The sequence below is a fragment of the Oncorhynchus gorbuscha genome, linkage group LG05 (assembly GCF_021184085.1).
Source record: "Oncorhynchus gorbuscha isolate QuinsamMale2020 ecotype Even-year linkage group LG05, OgorEven_v1.0, whole genome shotgun sequence".
In the NCBI taxonomy this organism is placed as follows: Eukaryota; Metazoa; Chordata; class Actinopteri; order Salmoniformes; family Salmonidae; genus Oncorhynchus; species Oncorhynchus gorbuscha.
This window is the reverse complement of record NC_060177.1, coordinates 35,331,304-35,348,930: the sequence shown is the minus strand read 5'-3', so window position 1 is coordinate 35,348,930 and position 17,627 is coordinate 35,331,304. Positions and strand designations below refer to the sequence as shown.

The following is a 17,627-nucleotide window of genomic DNA, read 5'->3' as shown; positions in this document are numbered from 1 at the left end:
CAGGCTGTTACCTGCGAGTACATCCAATGGAGTGTCAATGTACTTCTGTGAAACTTATCGCCTATTGCCATTCTATTCAGTTTGTGTTGCAAATGTTCAGGGTGCAACCTGACTGAAATGACTCATTTCGAATCAATGTTTCAGGGGACTAGCTACACACTGGAGAATGAAATCAAAAGCGTAAAACCCAATGCTGTAAGAGAAAGCAGAAAGTCCAAAAAAGCATCTTTATTTGGATCAGTCAATGAGTTAATACAAGCACCTGACTGCTTCGACAAGGCCATAGACATGTCAACTCACTCTCCATAGCACAGTGTGGCCCCAAGTTACCTTAACGCATCCATTTCTTATCGCATGATTACATACATCAATACAAGGGGTGTTCCCAATAACTTTTTAATTAAACATTACATGCAGATTAGCTAACTTCCATCTAATATTCAGGGAGGGCCTCCACTCAATGCCAGCCAGATATACAGGGTATTCCGATGGTTTGTATATTGGCAATAGGTGACATACAATTTAGTCTCCCATCACAGAAAGGAACTGGGAACTATTGCAATCTGGTTTATTCCTGGATTTATGTGAAACGGCTCCATTTAATTATCCTGCAGTACAGTTTTACAAATTTCTATATAATAAAATAAAGCTCTTCACATTTCCAATCAAAGCAGCACATTGCTGTAAAACAATGCAATTTTATCTTTACTTGATGGCAGACTCAGACAGGTTTAAAAAAAAAAAAAAAAAATCGTAAACAAGTGCATACAAAGGATTAGATGCCAGTGATCCACCCCCATTCAGGCAATGTCAATTTATATTATTACAATTAGATTCTATGCAGGTAGTTCAAGACTTAAAAAAAATCTCTTCTGGTCGGTTTCATAAGTCTTCCCCACAGGCAGCTTCCGGAAAAATAAACTGTTGCCTCTGCTCATGTTTCCCTATAAATAGAGAATACAAACAAAACGGGAACAGCTTGAACGGCACAAATTCATCAATAATAATTACATTTAACACGTTAACCAACGTGAATAACTAAGGATATTATGGTTACATCTGTATTTTTGTGTAGCAGCAACCTACCTCTAGGCTCAGGTGCCTCCAGCAGTCCACCCAGGTTGGATATATTGAAGCATAGGGAGGGAGGCCGCCAGCCAGACTGTAAAAGACAGGAGTGCTTACACGGACAGCCAGCCTCAGACATAAACCACTCACTACAGGGAAACTTTAAAAAAGGTCCAATGGAGCCATTTAAAATCACTGTCAAATCATTTCTGGGTAATTGTTTTGAATTAAAATGGTCTCAAGCAAGAGTTTTCCTAGGACTGTTGGAGTGGTATAAGTGAGGGACCTATTTGGACAAGCCTTATATGCAAAGGGATATGTAACCTGGAAACTAGCCATCATTGGCAGAGGTTTGAAATGGATGGGCGATATGGCCTAACAATCATAGCTCTCTTTAGTTATGGCTGTTTCACAATTTATCAACCCCCAAAAATAAAAGTTTATCCAAATAAGCTTTGTTGTACAATTTAAATTTTAAAAAAAAAGGTCAAATACACTACATTTCCAACAGTCAGCTATAATTAACAAATTCAGAGCTTATGAAATTATACATAGGCTAAATAAGCATTCCACTAAATTTTATTAGTTCAACATGCTTTTTTGGAATACTGTTTGAACAGCATCCTTGTCAGATGTTGGAAATCAAGTGACCTAAAGCTTATTGCACATTTAGAAAACCGACTAGACAGTCTTTGGCTAAAGTACTGCAATACCGTGCAACAAACTGATCATTAATTTTAGAGAATCGATATTCCCATTGTAGTTGTCTGCTCTGAGCCAATTTGAGGAGTGGAGACAAAGGGTATTGTTAGACAGGCTAATTTCTCTATTACAGTAAAATAATGTTTTGGTGTTCATATGACCGATTCTGTTCAACCAAACCTCAAATGCAAATAGAGAGTTGAATTCACTTGTCAAGAGAGGAAGAAGTGATCTTATCTATGTTGTTGTGAGTGGCAGGGGAGGAGTTTGGTGTGTGTAAACAGAGGAAGATGCAAAGCGTGAGGTTTCACTCTCGCCAAAATAAGCCCAATGCGTTTCCATGGGTTTTATTTTGGACAATGACTCCCTCCCATTGTTGGGGCAGAGACATGAGCATCTCATCATTATATACGCATCTCTGGTGTAAATGGGGAGGTATACACAGCACAGAAGGATTGAAGGAGATGAGACCGAAACGAGAGCAAGGGGACAAATGCTCCTAAAAACAAACTTGGATTCTTGTGATACAGGTATTTAGAATATTACCCAAAAACAAATTAATTTGATATAATCGCCCAGACCTATTTGAAAGGCTTTGTGTTATTGGTCTATGAACTTACACCGACTGGTGATGTTGGTGTAAAAAACATCCAAATGCAGCTACTTACCCGCAGTTGTTGACAGCCATGAGGTTTGACACCAAAACAAAGGGGTATGTGAGCATACTGGCGAAGAACTGGAACACGAGAGGGAGATACAAATTGAAAACATCAGCAACCAAGGAAATACATTAACATTTTAGTAATTAGGCAGCTCTTATAAAGAGCTACTTACAGTAGTGAGTGCATACATTTATTTAAATTTTGTACTGGTCCCCTGTGGGAATTGAACCCACAACCCTGGTGTTGCAAGCACCATGCTCTACCAACAGCCACACTTGACCCCAATAGAAATCCCATCAACTGTTTATTACCTGTATGGTATTACTAGTTGCCTGTGTTATGGCCTTACATTGATAAATTATAGATTTAATTTAGCTTTACACTTACCCCAGTCACAGCCTGAGAGCAGTTCTTTATTTCTCCTGTGTGACTCATCTGTGAGGAAAGGATATAAAATAAATAAAAAATGAATAATCACTTACCCATGCATTCTACACTGACAATGTACTTCAGTACAGTACTTCTGTCTGTACTGGGTCTGAAGTTCAAATGTATGCAGATGATACAGTGATATATGTGCATGCAAAGAGCAAACAACAAGCTGCACAAGAACTCACTACTGTAATGGTCCAGGTTACAAAGTGGCTCAGTGACTCGTGTTTGCATCTCAATGTGAAAAAAACTGTTTGCATGTTCTTCACAAAGAGGGCAACAGATGCTACTGAGCAAGATGTCTATGTGTCAGGGGAGAAGCTCCAGGTGGTATCCGATTTTAAGTACCTTGGCATCATACTTGATTCCAACCTCTCTTTTAAAAAGCATGTGAAAAAGGTAATTCAAATAACCAAATTCAACCTAGCTAATTTCCGATTTATACGAAATTGTTTGACTACAGAGGTAGCAAAACTGTACTTCAATTCTATGATACTCCCCCACTTAACATACTGCTTGACTAGTTGGGCCCAAGCTTGCTGTACAACATTAAAACTTATTCAGTCTGTCTACAAACAGGCTCTCAAAGTGCTTGATAGGAAGCCCAATAGCCATCATCATTGTCACATCCTTAGAAAGCATGAGCTCTTGAGTTGGGAAAATCTTGTGCAATACACCGACGCATGTCTTGTATTCAAGATCCTTAATGGCCTGGCTCCCCCTCCACTCAATATTTTTGTTAAACTGAAAACACAGACATATGGCAGCAGATCCACAAGGTCTGCCATGAGAGGTGACTGTATAGTTCCCCTAAGGAAAAGCACCTTTAGTATATTATATATTATATTATTATTATATTATTTAGTAAATCTGCATTCTCTGTGAGAGCTTCCCATGTCTGGAATACACTGCCATCAGACACACATAACTGCACCACATAATCACACTTTCACAAAATGCTTGAAGACCTGGCTAAAGGTCAATCAGATTTGTGAACATGGTCCCTAGCTGTGTGTTGCCGCTTTCCATGTTGTCTGTTGTCTGTAGCTTGTGAGGTGTGGAAACACTTTGTTGCTTTTATGAATTTCGTTTTGCTGATTTTTGTTCTATGTTGCTCTGTCTGTATGCTATGTCTTGCTTGTCCTATGTTGCTCTGTCTGTATGCTATGTCTTGCTTGTCCTATGTTGCTATGTCTTGCTTGTTCTATGGTGCTATTGTCTATATTGTAATTGTTTTTAATAACCTGCCCAGGGACTGCGGTTGAAAATTAGCCGGCTGGCTAAAACCGGCACTTTTACTGAAACGTTGATTAATGTGCACTGTCCCTGTAAAAATAAACTAAACTAAACTTTTTTTTGTGAGGTCCACATCTACTTTAAAGGCCCAGTGCAGTCAAAAATGTGGTTTTCCTATGTTTAAAATAAAATAAAAAATAGAATACCACACTGAGGTTGGAATAATACTGTGAAAATTACAATGCCCTTTTAGTGTAAGAACAGTCTGAAAAGGCCGCCTGAATGTTCAGCCTGTTTTGGTGGGATGGAGTTTTGGCCTGCCTGTGAAAACAATCACAGTAAGGTACTTCATTGTTACCCAGAAATGATTTGACACGGAGATAAAGATGGCGGCATTGGACCTTTAAACAAGTGTCAAAAATCTCCAAATCCATCTGACTTACTGAGTCGTCAATGGCGTATGTGTTGACGAGGTGGGCAAGCATGTTGCAGATCCACAGAGACAGCACGTCACCCAGCAGACGAGGAATAAGGCCTCTGCATGAGAGCACAGCTATTAGTCAGAGGTTAAGACGACAGGGAAAAAGAGGTCATGGTACAGACATCCAGAGAAAACGGCCTCTAGACAACAATTCATTTTCAAGCATAAACCTACTTTTAAAAATAACTTCAAAAAGGATTGACTGAATTTACTGAGGTCAAATGTATTCTAGTAATTTAGCAGGTCAGGACTAAAGGTTGCCCTTGATGAAACATTGGTCATGTAGCCAATACTTACGCAAAGAATCCCAGAACTCCTTCATTCTTGTAGACAGTGACGATGGAATCAAACACTCCACTGCAAGAAACATTTGTAATATTCAGTATTACTTGGCTATAAATCGTATAAACACATATTGAACTTAGGTTAAGAAAAACTCACCTGTACTTGGTTTCTCTACCGATAAACTGGACCATGCATCTCAAGGTGATCACTTTGGAACAAACATAACATAAACCATTAAGCCAGTATCCATGCAGTAGTCATTCTCCTATGAGAACATTTGAGGCAAAGGGTGACATGACAAAAGTTGCTCGACACAAACAGTACAATTACCATGGAAGGGGTGCGTGACGATCGTGGCACAGGAGCGGGCTATCATCTCTTTGGTTGTCTAGTAAAAGAAAAACAGAAAGAATGGAGATGCAGAAAGAATGGAGATGCAGAATTTGGGAGAAACCATGAATCCAGTTTGGACAGCTTAAGCTACACCAAGAACCAGCTCCGCTCCAGATATGAACTTACTTGCGTATGGTGAAAAAAGACATCTGTCAAACCATCTGCTTTACTGAACAAATGAATTCATACCTCATTCACAACATGCTGCAAGGATCCCTCTTCAGCTTTCTGACTGGTTCCAGAGACCTAAAAAAGATTGAAAAAACTGACCACCCATATCCACAGCCTGCATTTAAAAGATAAAAGATTTAATAAAATAAATAAGAGACAATTATACAATTAATCCATAACCAGGCCAAAATATTTACCTCATATTTGCCTGCATCCTGGCATCTCTGTTAAAGACAGCAATGATTAGTTCAACAGAGATCCATTTCCATAGTGGTGTGTCAACACATTGCCATTTATGAATTTAGAAACAAATAGCATTTGTCACACTCACCATCCTAAGACAGTGAAAGGCCAATGCCGTTCAAGTCAGAGTCAAATCCCAAGCCAGCATATAGCTTATTCTCTGACGAGCATGACTTTCAATACAGAATGCGATCACATTTCCCATTTATTTATGTTTGAGGCTAGACTACTGCTGAGGTCTGGAAACATCAGATAACATTTATTTAAGAAGCTACATTAAGCCAGCTTGTTAGCTAGACCCACCTGCAAGACTCTGCTGTGTACAAGGGTGCCGATGGTCCCTGCACAGAGCCTGGGGGCTAGGCCATTAAAGAGACCTGCCTTGCCATCAATCTTTATGATGTGCTTTGCTAAAAGACAGAAATTAGAGGATCAAAAGGGACATAGAAAATATGGTCATTAGTCAAGAGTGTATGGTACGGATAGGCCAGTCTTATTTCCGGTAGCCTACTAGTTGGAGTTTAACACCAAGATAAGTCTAGTTTTAAATCCATCACTAGTAGTGCTGCGCAGGTTGACTCATAACCCGCAGTCCCCGCGGTTATATCCGCTGGGCAGGCTGGTTTAGTATCATGAAATATTGCGTGAATGAAGGCCAGGTTGAATAAAGAGAAAAACAATACCTAAAAATAAAAAAAATGTATCTATAGCCAAAATAGATGTTTTTCTTTCATTATTTTATGCTCTCTGGCATTAGTGCCTATGCATATAAGCTTTAGGGCCTAACTGTACAACAGCCAAATATCCAACACGCCAACCGTCAAAACACTTTTGCGAACGGGCAGAAAGAGTTAACATCGATCCACGGAGGCAAAAAGGACAATATCAGAGTTTAATTCAATCAGAGAAAAGTCACGAAATGGAGAGTTGAAAAAGATTTGGTGAAGTGGTAAAAGAGGATGATGGCAGTGCCGGCTATGTTGTGTGTGACGATTGTGAGGTGCTATAAAAATTTGACAGTCAAGACAGGGACTTCAAATAGACCTATGGCACGTCAAGGGAACTGTAGCCTACTGTTCAGATGGGTTAAAATGAAAGCTGAAATCTGGACACTGACTGTAGGTCTATAACCTCTCACATCGCCTTAATATGAACTCCTGCAGAACTAAGCATTTCTTGCAGTAAAATTGTACACCAAGTGAAGGACACATTTTGACTTGGGAACAGGAGTGGAGAAATATGGTTGATTTCTTTCAGCATCTTGAGAGCATGCAAATCCACATTTAGATGCCATCTGTAGAGATGTTATCTTTATCAGCATCATAAAAGCTGATTGTATTTTAACCACATAAAATATGCATCCAAGCCTAACTGAAATCTTTCACAGCTTTCCATTTCCTTACAAACTAATGTCATTTGGAAAGTTAGCCAAATCTTTCTTTGTTATTTATTGCATTTTCTTCCCAGTCCCTAGATGTCTTTGCCCCACAAAAGAAAAAGAGATGGCAGAAAACTTTTCTGATGTCAACAAGATTGCATTCATTCTAACGATTTATGACATTCTGGTGAGCAAGGGCTTATTTAGTCTTCTAGGCCAACATAATGACAGAAGATAAGCTGCATGTATCAAATTTAGACAAGTTGACTAACGAATAGCCTACCAAAATGTCGTAAATTATAAGCACCAACATATCTTAAAAATTAGGCAAAATAAATCTTGCACCCCGTCAAACAAAAATGGTTTGTCATCTGACTGTAGTCTACAGCACAGTTTATTCACACTGCTCAAAAAAATAAAGGGAACACTTAAACAACACAATGTAACTCCAAGTCAATCACACTTCTTTGAAATCACACTGTCCACTTAGGAAGCAACACTGATTGACAATACATTTCTCATGCTGTTGTGCAAATGGAAGACAACAGGTGGAAATTATAGGCAATTAGCAAGACACCCCCAATAAAGGAGTGGTTCTGCAGGTGATAACCACAGACCACTTCTCAGTTCCTATGCTTCCTGGCTGATGTTTTGGTCACTTGCTGGCGGTGCTTTCACTCTAGTGGTAGCATGAGACGGAGTCTACAACCCACACAAGAGGCTCAGGTAGTGCAGCTCATCCAGGATGGTACATCAATGCGAGCTGTGGCAAGAAGGTTTGCTGCGTCTGTCAGCGTAGTGTCCAGAGCATGGAGGCGCTACCAGGAGACGTGGAGGAGGCCATAGGAGGGCAACAACCCAGCAGCAGGACCGCTACCTCCGCCTTTGTGCAAGGAGGAGCACTGCCAGAGCCCTGCAAAATGACCTCCAGCAGGCCACAACTGTGCATGTGTGCTCAAACGGTCAGAAACAGACTCCATGATGGTGGTATGAGGGCCCGACGTCCACAGGTGCTCTTCACAGATGAAAGCAGGTTCACACTGAGCACATGTGACAGACGTGACAGCCTGGAGACGCCGTGGAGAACGTTCTGCTGCCTGCAACATCCTCCAGCATGACCGGTTTGGCGGTGGGTCAGTCATGGTGTGGGGTGGAATTTCTTTGGGGGGGGGCCGCACAGCCCTCCATGTGCTCGCCAGAGGTAGCCTGACTGCCATTAGGTACCGAGATGAGATCCTCAGACCCCTTGTGAGACCATATGCTGGTGCGGTTGGCCCTGGGTTCCTCCTAATGAAAGACAATGCTAGACCTCATGTGGCTGGAGTGTGTCAGCAGTTCCTGCAAGAGGAAGGCATTGATGCTATGGACTGGCCCACCCGTTCCTCAGACCTGAATCCAATTTAGCACATCTGGGACATGTCTCGCTCCATCCACCAACGCCACGTTGCACAACAGACTGTCCAGGAGTTGGCGGATGCTTTAGTCCAGGTCTGGGAGGAGACCCCTCAGGAGACCATCCGCCACCTCATCAGGAGCATGCCCAGGCGTTGTAGGCACGTCATACAGGCACTTGGAGGCCACACACACTACTGAGCCTCATTTTGACTTGTTTTTAGGACATTACATCAAAGTTGGATCAGCCTGTAGTGTGGTTTTCCACTTTAATTTTGAGTGTGACTCCAAATCCAGACCTCCATGGGTTGATCAATTTGATTTCCATTGATAATATTTGTGTGATTTTGTTGTCAGCACATTCAACTATGTAAAGAAAAAAGTATTTTATAAGAATATTTCATTCATTCAGATCTAGGATGTGTTATTTTAGTGTTCCCTTTATTTTTTTGACTAGTGTATTATGCTTGATCTGAAAATGTGTTCGGAGGCTCCGAATGGAGGGTGTGACAATTGCGGAGCCTCCAGAGGCATGCAGAGGTCAAACTGAGTGCCGTAGTCCGTACTGAAATGTCGTGCGCCTCCCAAATTTTGTAACAAAGAGATCTGTATAGCTCTGGATTGATATGATTGGTTGACAGTAGGTGGGAGGTCCTGTATAAACAGAAACTCACTTCCTTGACAACTTCCTTCACAATAGCTCTGCACTGCTCCAGTAAACTACATGACCAAAAGTATATGGACACCTGCTCATCGAACATCTCATTCCAAAATCACGGGCATTAATATAGAGTTGGTCTCCCATTTTCTGCTATAACAGCCTCCAATCTTCTGGGAAGGCTTTCCACTAGATGTTGGAACATTGCTGCAGGGACTTACTTCCATTCAGCCACAAGAGCATTTGTGAGGTCGGGTACTGATGTGGGGCAATTTGGCCTGGCTCGCAGTCTGCGTTCCAATTCATCCCAAAGGTGTTCGATGAGGTTGAGGTCAGGGCTTTGTGCACTCCAGAAAAGTCCTTCCACACTGATCTCAACAAAGCATTTCTGTATGGACCTCATGCAGAAAGAGGAAAGGGCCTTCCCCAAACTGTTGCCACAAAGTTGGAAGAATGGAATCATCGAAAATGTTATTGTATGCTGTAGCGTTAAGATTTCCCTTCACCGGAACTAAGGGGTCTACTCCGAACGATGAAAAGCAGCCCCAGACCAACATTCATCCGCTAACAATCTTTACAGTTTGCACTATGCATTGGGGCAGGCAGCTTTATCCTGGCATCCGACAAACCCAGATTCGCCCGTCGGACTGCCAGATGGTGAAGCGTGATTCAATCACTCCAGAGAACGAGTTTCCACTGTTCCAGAGTCCAATGGCGGCAAGCGTTGCACTACTCCAGCAGACACTTGGCATTGCGCATGGTGATCTTAGGCTTGCGTGCGGTTGCTCGGCCAAAGGTCTCCATTTCATGAAGCCCTTACACAGCCTGGAAGTGTGTTTTGGGTCATTGTCCTGTTGAAAAACAAATGACAGCCCCACTAAGCGCAAACCAGATGGTTAAGTGTGTATCGCTGCAGAATGCTGTGGTAGCCATGCTGGTTAAGTGTGCCTTGAATTCTAAATAAATCACTGACAGTGGCACCAGCAAAGCACCCCCACACCACCTCTTCCATGCTTCACAGGGAGGAACCACACATGTGAAGATCATCCGTTCACCTGCTCTGCGTCTCACAAAGACATGGCGGTTGAACCAACAATCTCAAATTTGGACTCATCAGACCAAAGGACAGATTTCCACCGGTCTAATGTCCATTGCTCGCGTTTCTTGGCCCATGCAAGTCTCTTCTTATTGGTGTCCTTTAGTAGTGATTTCTTTGTAGCACTTTGACCATGAAGGCCTGATTCACGCAGTCTCCTCTGAACTGTTGATGTTGTGATGTTTCTATTACTTGAACTCTGTGGGCTGCAATTTCTGAGGCTGGTAACTCTAATGGACTTATCCTTTGCAGCAGAGGTACATCTGGAGTTTCCATTCCTGTGGCGGTCCTCACGAGAGCCAGTTTCATCATTGTGCTTGATGGTTTTTGCGACTGCACTGGAAGACACTTCAAATCAAATCAAATTTATTTATATAGCCCTTCGTACATCAGCTGATATCTCAAAGTGCTGTACAGAAACCCAGCCTAAAACCCCAAACAGCAAACAATGCAGGTGTAAAAGCACGGTGGCTAGGAAAAACTCCCTAGAGAAAGGCCAAAACCTAGGAAGAAACCTAGAGAGGAACCGGGCTATGTGGGGTGGCCAGTCCTCTTCTGGCTGTGCCGGGTAGAGATTATAACAGAACATGACCAAGATGTTCAAATGTTCATAAATGACCAGCATGGTCAAATAATAATAAGGCAGAACAGTTGAAACTGGAAATGTAGAAATTGATGAAAATGCTGAAATGTATTTTTGGTTGAAGTTGAGTAGAAAAGTATAAAACAATGAAAATAGAGAAAGACCCATTGAAATCAATTAGAATGTATAGTTAGCTAACGCACTTTTATACTTTGCGTTGTAACATACAATCAACCTCATTTTAGTGCCCAAAAAGCATTATACTTCCAGGTCAATTTCTCCCCTTTCCAGCAAAATCAATGACGAGACCTTCCCGTCTCTGCATGACTGAAGGCAATGAGCTCCGTTGGGTCTTTTTATTTTTATTTTTTTTATTTTTTTAATGTCAAGATTTAACGTACGGCGTCAGAGCGGACCGTTTCTTTAAACTTTTCTCCAAAACTATCGGGCAATTAACAAAGCTTGAATAGAAACGTAGTTCACACCCCATATTTTTATGCCTACACAGTCGCATTAGTTTTCATTGCAGCCTCATTTGAATGCCGCGGTGGCGAAAATGTGTACGGAATGGGGTTAGTCAACAGTATTTGTTGGCACCCTCGAATCGGTCTCGCACAACTAATAAAAGCAAACGTGCCGTCTTTATTTTTAATACCATTATATTATATTTTGGCCATGTCGCCCAGCCCTATTCTGTACTGTCTTTGGTATTATTTTGCTATTGCCTCGCGCATAGGCAATTCGAAAAATCGGTTGTGAAATATGAACACGGAGGTCACATACGTTTGAAAAATGTAATTGCTAGTATTTTCTGTGAATATCATTTAAGATCGCACCAATTTAACACCCTACACCTGCTCACTACTGGGCGTATAAACTACGCCCAGTAGGGAGCAGGACTATCTTTCATATTTCACAACCGCTATTTTAGAGTTGTCTATGCGCGAGTCAATGCCAAAAGAATACCAAGGTGTCTTAGAGTTACGACCCACTTTCAACTAACTTGTACAACCAGAGCCCGATGCTAATAGAAAAACCAGCTAATCATTTTGCAAGTGGGTAGACTGGAATTCAGGTCTCACCATAGGCAAACAGTCCTGGCAGCTGGTACACTTGTCTACCAAACAGGTTTCTTCCTATGGACGGAGGAAGAGGTTCATGTCCAACCTGAAAAATGAGTACATGTGCAATTGTCATTTATTAGGCTCTGGGTAATTATATAACACATTGCAGTGAACGAGGCCAAGTGTCAATCAGTTATAGTTAAAACTAGTACCATTTGCTAGGCTGGCTAGCTAGCTAGATTAACAATATGATACATGTTTGACTTTCTTTGCGGACATTTGACACAGTACAATTATCATACATCTTATCTGACAACAGCACACACGGTAATGCATTATGATCCAGCGAAGTACCCGGTTGTGTTATAACCTTACTCATTTGCTAGCCCGCGTTACTCGGGTGAGTGGGCCAAAGGGCACCCATCCTGTCATGAACGTTTTGAATCAGAGCTAGTTACGTTAGCCGGCTAACGTTAGCCAGTCGTTACTCTCAAGGTATTGATAATGTCACACAAATTAACATGACAGCTGGCTAAATAGGGTCATGTCTAGTTGGGATAATGTGTCAATTTTAGCTAACCCTAACACTTTCGATAATATAACCCAATTCTCCCAACCTGTTACAGTACATGTAATTGTTTCTCAACCTGCTGCTTGAAGTCAAATTTGACAAAAGCTGCATCCCTCCTAGAAAAAACCGCTAGATATAAATAATTGTAAAACAATGTAATTGTTTATCTGCGACAAAACCGATAAATGTCGAAACCACTTCCTTAGTTAAGCTAACGTAGCTTAGCTCTTAACCTTTGCGTGGCGTCAACCCCCTAGCTACTAATTCTAGATAGCTATAGAAACATAAGGTTTGAAACGATAAGTAAACTGCTGTTTAGATATATTAATATATCATGAGATCAGCTTGAATTTATCAGCTGTGTGGAGTATGGAAATTAACGTTAGCTAGCTATTCGTTATGGCTGTTGTTGTAGCTAACATTAGCTACAGTAGCCTGTCAATTACAGAACCGGCCTCGACGTAAAGCTAGCAGGATCAAACATTCTGGTTTGTTTAATCTCAATATATATAGACCTTACCTGAACTAGAACTTTGATGTACATGAGGGGGTGGGAAAGGACCGTTAATCCAGACCCCAGAAGTACTTGGCCACACGTGTCCGCCATTATGGAGCAAACTAATAGGATTCTTCTCCTCCCACCAACCGGGAAGAGAGGAAGGAAAGGAAGCTTCACCAGGTTATTAACTCAACTCACATGACACAGAAGGGACCGCACAGGCCGCAGATTATAAAGATGACTTTGTCGAAGACTTCATAGGATCCTACTGTGCTGGAATATAGACGTTTAAAAAAATGTTTTCATCCTCTCTGAAAGATTAGTGGCTATATCAATTTAGCGCATACACATACATTTTTAGTAGGCCTAGACATCTGAAGGAATAGAGTTATGGTCTTACAATCTTGAGGTGAAAAGAAGACCATGAAGATAAACGTTTTTAAAAAGCGCACCCACCATCAGCTCTGCAGTATCCAAGCCGACCTTCGACCAGACCAGAGTTGACCCATCAACCAGACCAGCGAACCATTGACCAGACCAGTTGGCTGACCCGCTGACCGTCCACCAGACCAGCGTTGACCAACCGACCGTCCACCAGACCAGTTGGCTGACCAGCTGACCGTCAACCAGATTAGTGTTGACCAGCTGACTGTAGAACAGACTAACGTTGACCAGCCGACCAGACCAGTGTTGACCTGTCAACCAGACCAGCTCTGAGACACCCGACCAGACCAGCTCTGAGACACCCGACCAGACCAGCATTGACCAGCAGACCGTTGACCAGCTGACCTTCGACCAGACCAGCGTTGACCAGCTGACCGTTGACCAGACTAGTGCTGAGCTACCTGACAAGACCAGTGCTGAGCCACCCGACCAGACCATCATTGACCATCTTTTGACCAGACCAGAGCTGAGCCACCTCACCAGACCAGCATTAACCACCTGTTGACCAGACCAGTGCTGACCAGCCGACTGCGACCAGGTCAACATTGACCTGCTCACGGGATGATAAAGAACCCTCCCTTGCTCGCTACTTCAATGAAGAAGTCAAATAAATCTTTGCCAGCATAGATGAGGGAATTTGGCCTCAATAAGATGTGCAAGTGACGTCATCCTCCATCATACTTCTGGGTTCTGTCCCCTAATCTTTTGAATGGGCTTGATGATTATATCATAATATTTTTGAAAATGCAGTAATTTATTAAGATATGCACTACCAGTCAAGGCTTTTTCTTTATTTTTACTATTTTATACATTGTAGAATAATAGTGAAGACATAAAAACTATGAAATAACACATATGGAATCATGTAGTAACCCAAAAAAGTTTTAAACAAATCAAAATATATTTTAGATTATTCAAAGTAGCCATCCTTTGCCTTGATAACAGCTTTGTACACTATTGGCATTCTCTCAACCAGCTTCACCTGGAATGATTTTCCAACAGTCTTGAAGGAGTTCCCACATATGCTGAGCACTTGCTGGATGCTTTTCCTTCAATCTGCGGTCCAACTCATCCCAAACCATCTCAATTAGGTTGAGGCCGGGTGATTGTAGAGGCCAGGTCATCTGATGTAGCACTCCATCACCCTCCTTCTTGGTAAAATAGCCCTTACACAGCCTGGAGGTGTGTTGGGTCATTGTCCTGTTGAAAAACAAATGATAGTCCCACTAAGCGCAAACCAGATGGGATGGGGTATTGCTGTGGTAGCCATGCTGGTTAAGTGTGCCTTGAATTCTAAATAAATCACTGACCGTATCACCAGAAAAGCACCATCACACCTCCTCCATGCTTCACAGTGGAAACCTAACATGCAGAGATCATCCGTCCACCTACTCTGCATCTCACAAAGGCACGGCGGTTGGAACCAAAAATCTCATATTTGGACTCATCAGACCAAAGGACAGATTTCCACCAGTCTAATGTCCATTGCTCGCATTTCTTGGCCCAAGCAAGTCTCTTCTTATTATTGGTGTGGTTTCGTTGCAGCAATTCAACCACGCAGGCTTGATTCACGCAGTCTCCTCTGAATAGTTGATGTTGAGAAGTGTCTGTTACCTGAACTCTGTGAAGAATATATATGGGTTGCAATTTCTGAGGCTGGCAACTCTAATTAATGTATCCTCTGCAGCAGAGGTAACTGGGTCTTCCTTTCCTGTGGTGGTCCTCATGAGATCCAGTTACATCATAGCGGTTGATGGTTTTTGCAACTGCACTTGAAGAAACTTTCAATGATGTACCTTCTTTTCTCTTTGCTTATTTGAGTTGTTCTTGCCATAATATGGACTTGGTCTTTTACCAAATAGGGCTATGTTCTGTATACCACCCCTACCGTGTCACAACACAAATGATTGGCTCAAATGCATTAAGAAGGCACATATGTTAATTGAAATGCATTCCAGGTGACTACTTCATGAAGATGGTTGAGAGAATGCCAAGAGTGTGCAAAGCTGTCATCAAGGCAAAGGGTGGCTGCTTTAGAGAATCTCCAATATAAAATATATTTAATTTGTTTCTCTTTTTTTGGTTACTACATGATTCCATATGTGTTGTTTCATAGTTTTGATGTTTTCACTATTATTCTACAATGTAGAAAATAGTCAAAATAAAGAAAAACCCTTGAATGAGTAGGTGTGTACAAACTTTTGACTGGTACTGTATATACAATTACACTGAATAAAAATATAAATGCAACATGCAAAGTATTGGTCCCATATCGAGAAGCTGATTAAACAGCTAGATCTGTCACGCCCTGACCTGTTTCACCTGTTATTGTGATTGTCTCCACCTCCTCCAGGTGTCGCTTATTTTCCCCAGTGTATTTATCCCTGTGTTTCCTGTCTCTCTGTGTCAATTTGTCTTCTATGTTTTCAAGTCAACAAGCGTGGTTTCCCGTGATCCTGGTTTCTATTATAGTTTTCACGGTTTTGACCCTTGCCTGTTTTTTTTGGACTCCGTACCCGCCTAGCTGACCATTTTGTCTGCCCTGACATCGAGCCTGTCTGCCACTCTTTACCTGTTGGACTCAGAATCTGCTTTTGACCTTTTTCTGTCTTGCCTACTCCCTTTGGATTATAAATAAACTACAAAGACTCTACCATCTGCATCCTGTGTCTGCATCTGGGGTTCGCCTTGTGCCCTTATATGATCATAACGCAGGGGCACCTTGTGCTGGGGAAAATAAAAGGCCACTCTCAAATGTGCAGTTTTGTCACACAATGCCACAGATGTTTTGAGGGACACAGATAATTTAATGTTAATTTCCTTACCGTAAACCACCTCCAACATCGTTTTCGAGAATTTGGCAGTACGTCTAACTGGCCTCACAACCCAGGACCTCCACATCCGGCTTCTTAACTTGCGGGATTGTCTGATGAAACTGTGGGTTTGCACAACCAAAGAATTTCTGAAAAACTGTCAGAAACCGTCTCAGGGAAGCTCATCTGCTTGCTTGTCGTCTTCACCAGGGTCTTGACCTGATTGCAGTTTGGCGTCGTAACTGACTTCAGTGGGCAAATACTCATCTTCGATGGCCGCTGGAGAAGTCTGCTCTTCACGGATTAATCCCGGTTTCAACTACCTGGCAGATTGCAGACAGCGTGTATGGAGTCTTATGGGCGAGCGGTTTTCTGATGGGGGTATGGGTGGTGAGGGTGGGGAACATCACGTCCACCATGCTGACCCTTAACACAGGGGTGTGTGCTTAGTCCCCTCCTGTACTCCAACACCATTTTCAAGTTCACTGACGACACAACAGTGGTAGGCCTGATCGCCAGCGATGATGAGTCAGCCTACAGACAGGAGGTCCCTAACCTGGCAGTGTGGTGCCAGAGCAACAAGCTCTCCCTCAACGTCAACAAGACCAAGGAGCTGATCGTGGAATACAGGAAATGGGGGGAGAAGCAAGCCCCCATCCACATCGACGGGGCGGCAGTGCAGCAGGTAGACAGCTTCAAGGTCCAAATCACTACAGACTTAAAATGGTCCAAACACACATGCACAGCCGTGAAGAAGGCGTGACAGTGCCTCTTCCCCCTCAGGAGGTTGAACAAGTTTGGTATGGGCCCTCAAATCCTGAAAAGGGTCCTACAGACTCACACACACTGTCACTCCAACACTCCATCATTTTCTCACTCACACATATGCACATACAATTTATACTCACTCAACACACCTGCACACCCTCTCACATGCAAGCTGCTGCTACTCTGTTTATCTTATATCCTGTTGCCTAGTCCCCTTACCCCTGTACATATCTACCTCCATTACTCCAGTATCCCTGCACATGTCAATTTGATATTGGAACAGACTTTTAAATACTTTCTATATGTAGTATGCTTGTTTGCTTACTTACTTTATTGTGTATTTCTTATTCTTTTTTCTCCAGTTTGTTTTTTGGAATATGTTGTTATTGATTATTGCATTGTTAGGTTATGAGTTTGCAAGAAAGGCATTTCACTGTACTTGTGCATGGGACATTAAAACTTTAAATATCCAGCAACTTCACACAGCCATTGAAGAGGAGTGGGACAATATTCCACAGGCCACAATCAACATCCTGATCAACTCTATTCGAAAGAGATGTGTCGCGCTGCAGGAGGCAAACGGTGGACACACCAGATACGAACTGGTTTTCTGATCCACACACCTACTTTCTATCTGTGAATAACAGATGCACATCTGTATTCCCAGTCATGTGAAATCCATAGATTA

The 17,627-nt window shown here is 42.2% G+C and overlaps 1 protein-coding gene across 1 annotated transcript; it reads right to left on the bottom strand.

Moving 5' to 3' along the window:
• Window positions 1-194: 194 nt before the first annotated feature.
• Window positions 195-13,092, bottom strand: LOC124035875 (mitochondrial carrier homolog 2-like). Its single transcript, XM_046349690.1, has 13 exons — window positions 12,936-13,092; window positions 11,863-11,947; window positions 5,977-6,083; window positions 5,628-5,654; window positions 5,449-5,505; window positions 5,197-5,254; window positions 5,023-5,074; window positions 4,879-4,938; window positions 4,544-4,637; window positions 2,820-2,867; window positions 2,439-2,506; window positions 1,087-1,162; window positions 195-944 (listed from the first exon to the last, which is right to left on the bottom strand). Exons 1-13 carry the CDS (start codon window positions 13,020-13,022, stop codon window positions 837-839), a joined length of 927 nt encoding a protein of 308 aa, XP_046205646.1. The 5' UTR covers window positions 13,023-13,092; the 3' UTR covers window positions 195-836.
• Between the last annotated feature and the right edge of the window lie 4,535 nt (window positions 13,093-17,627).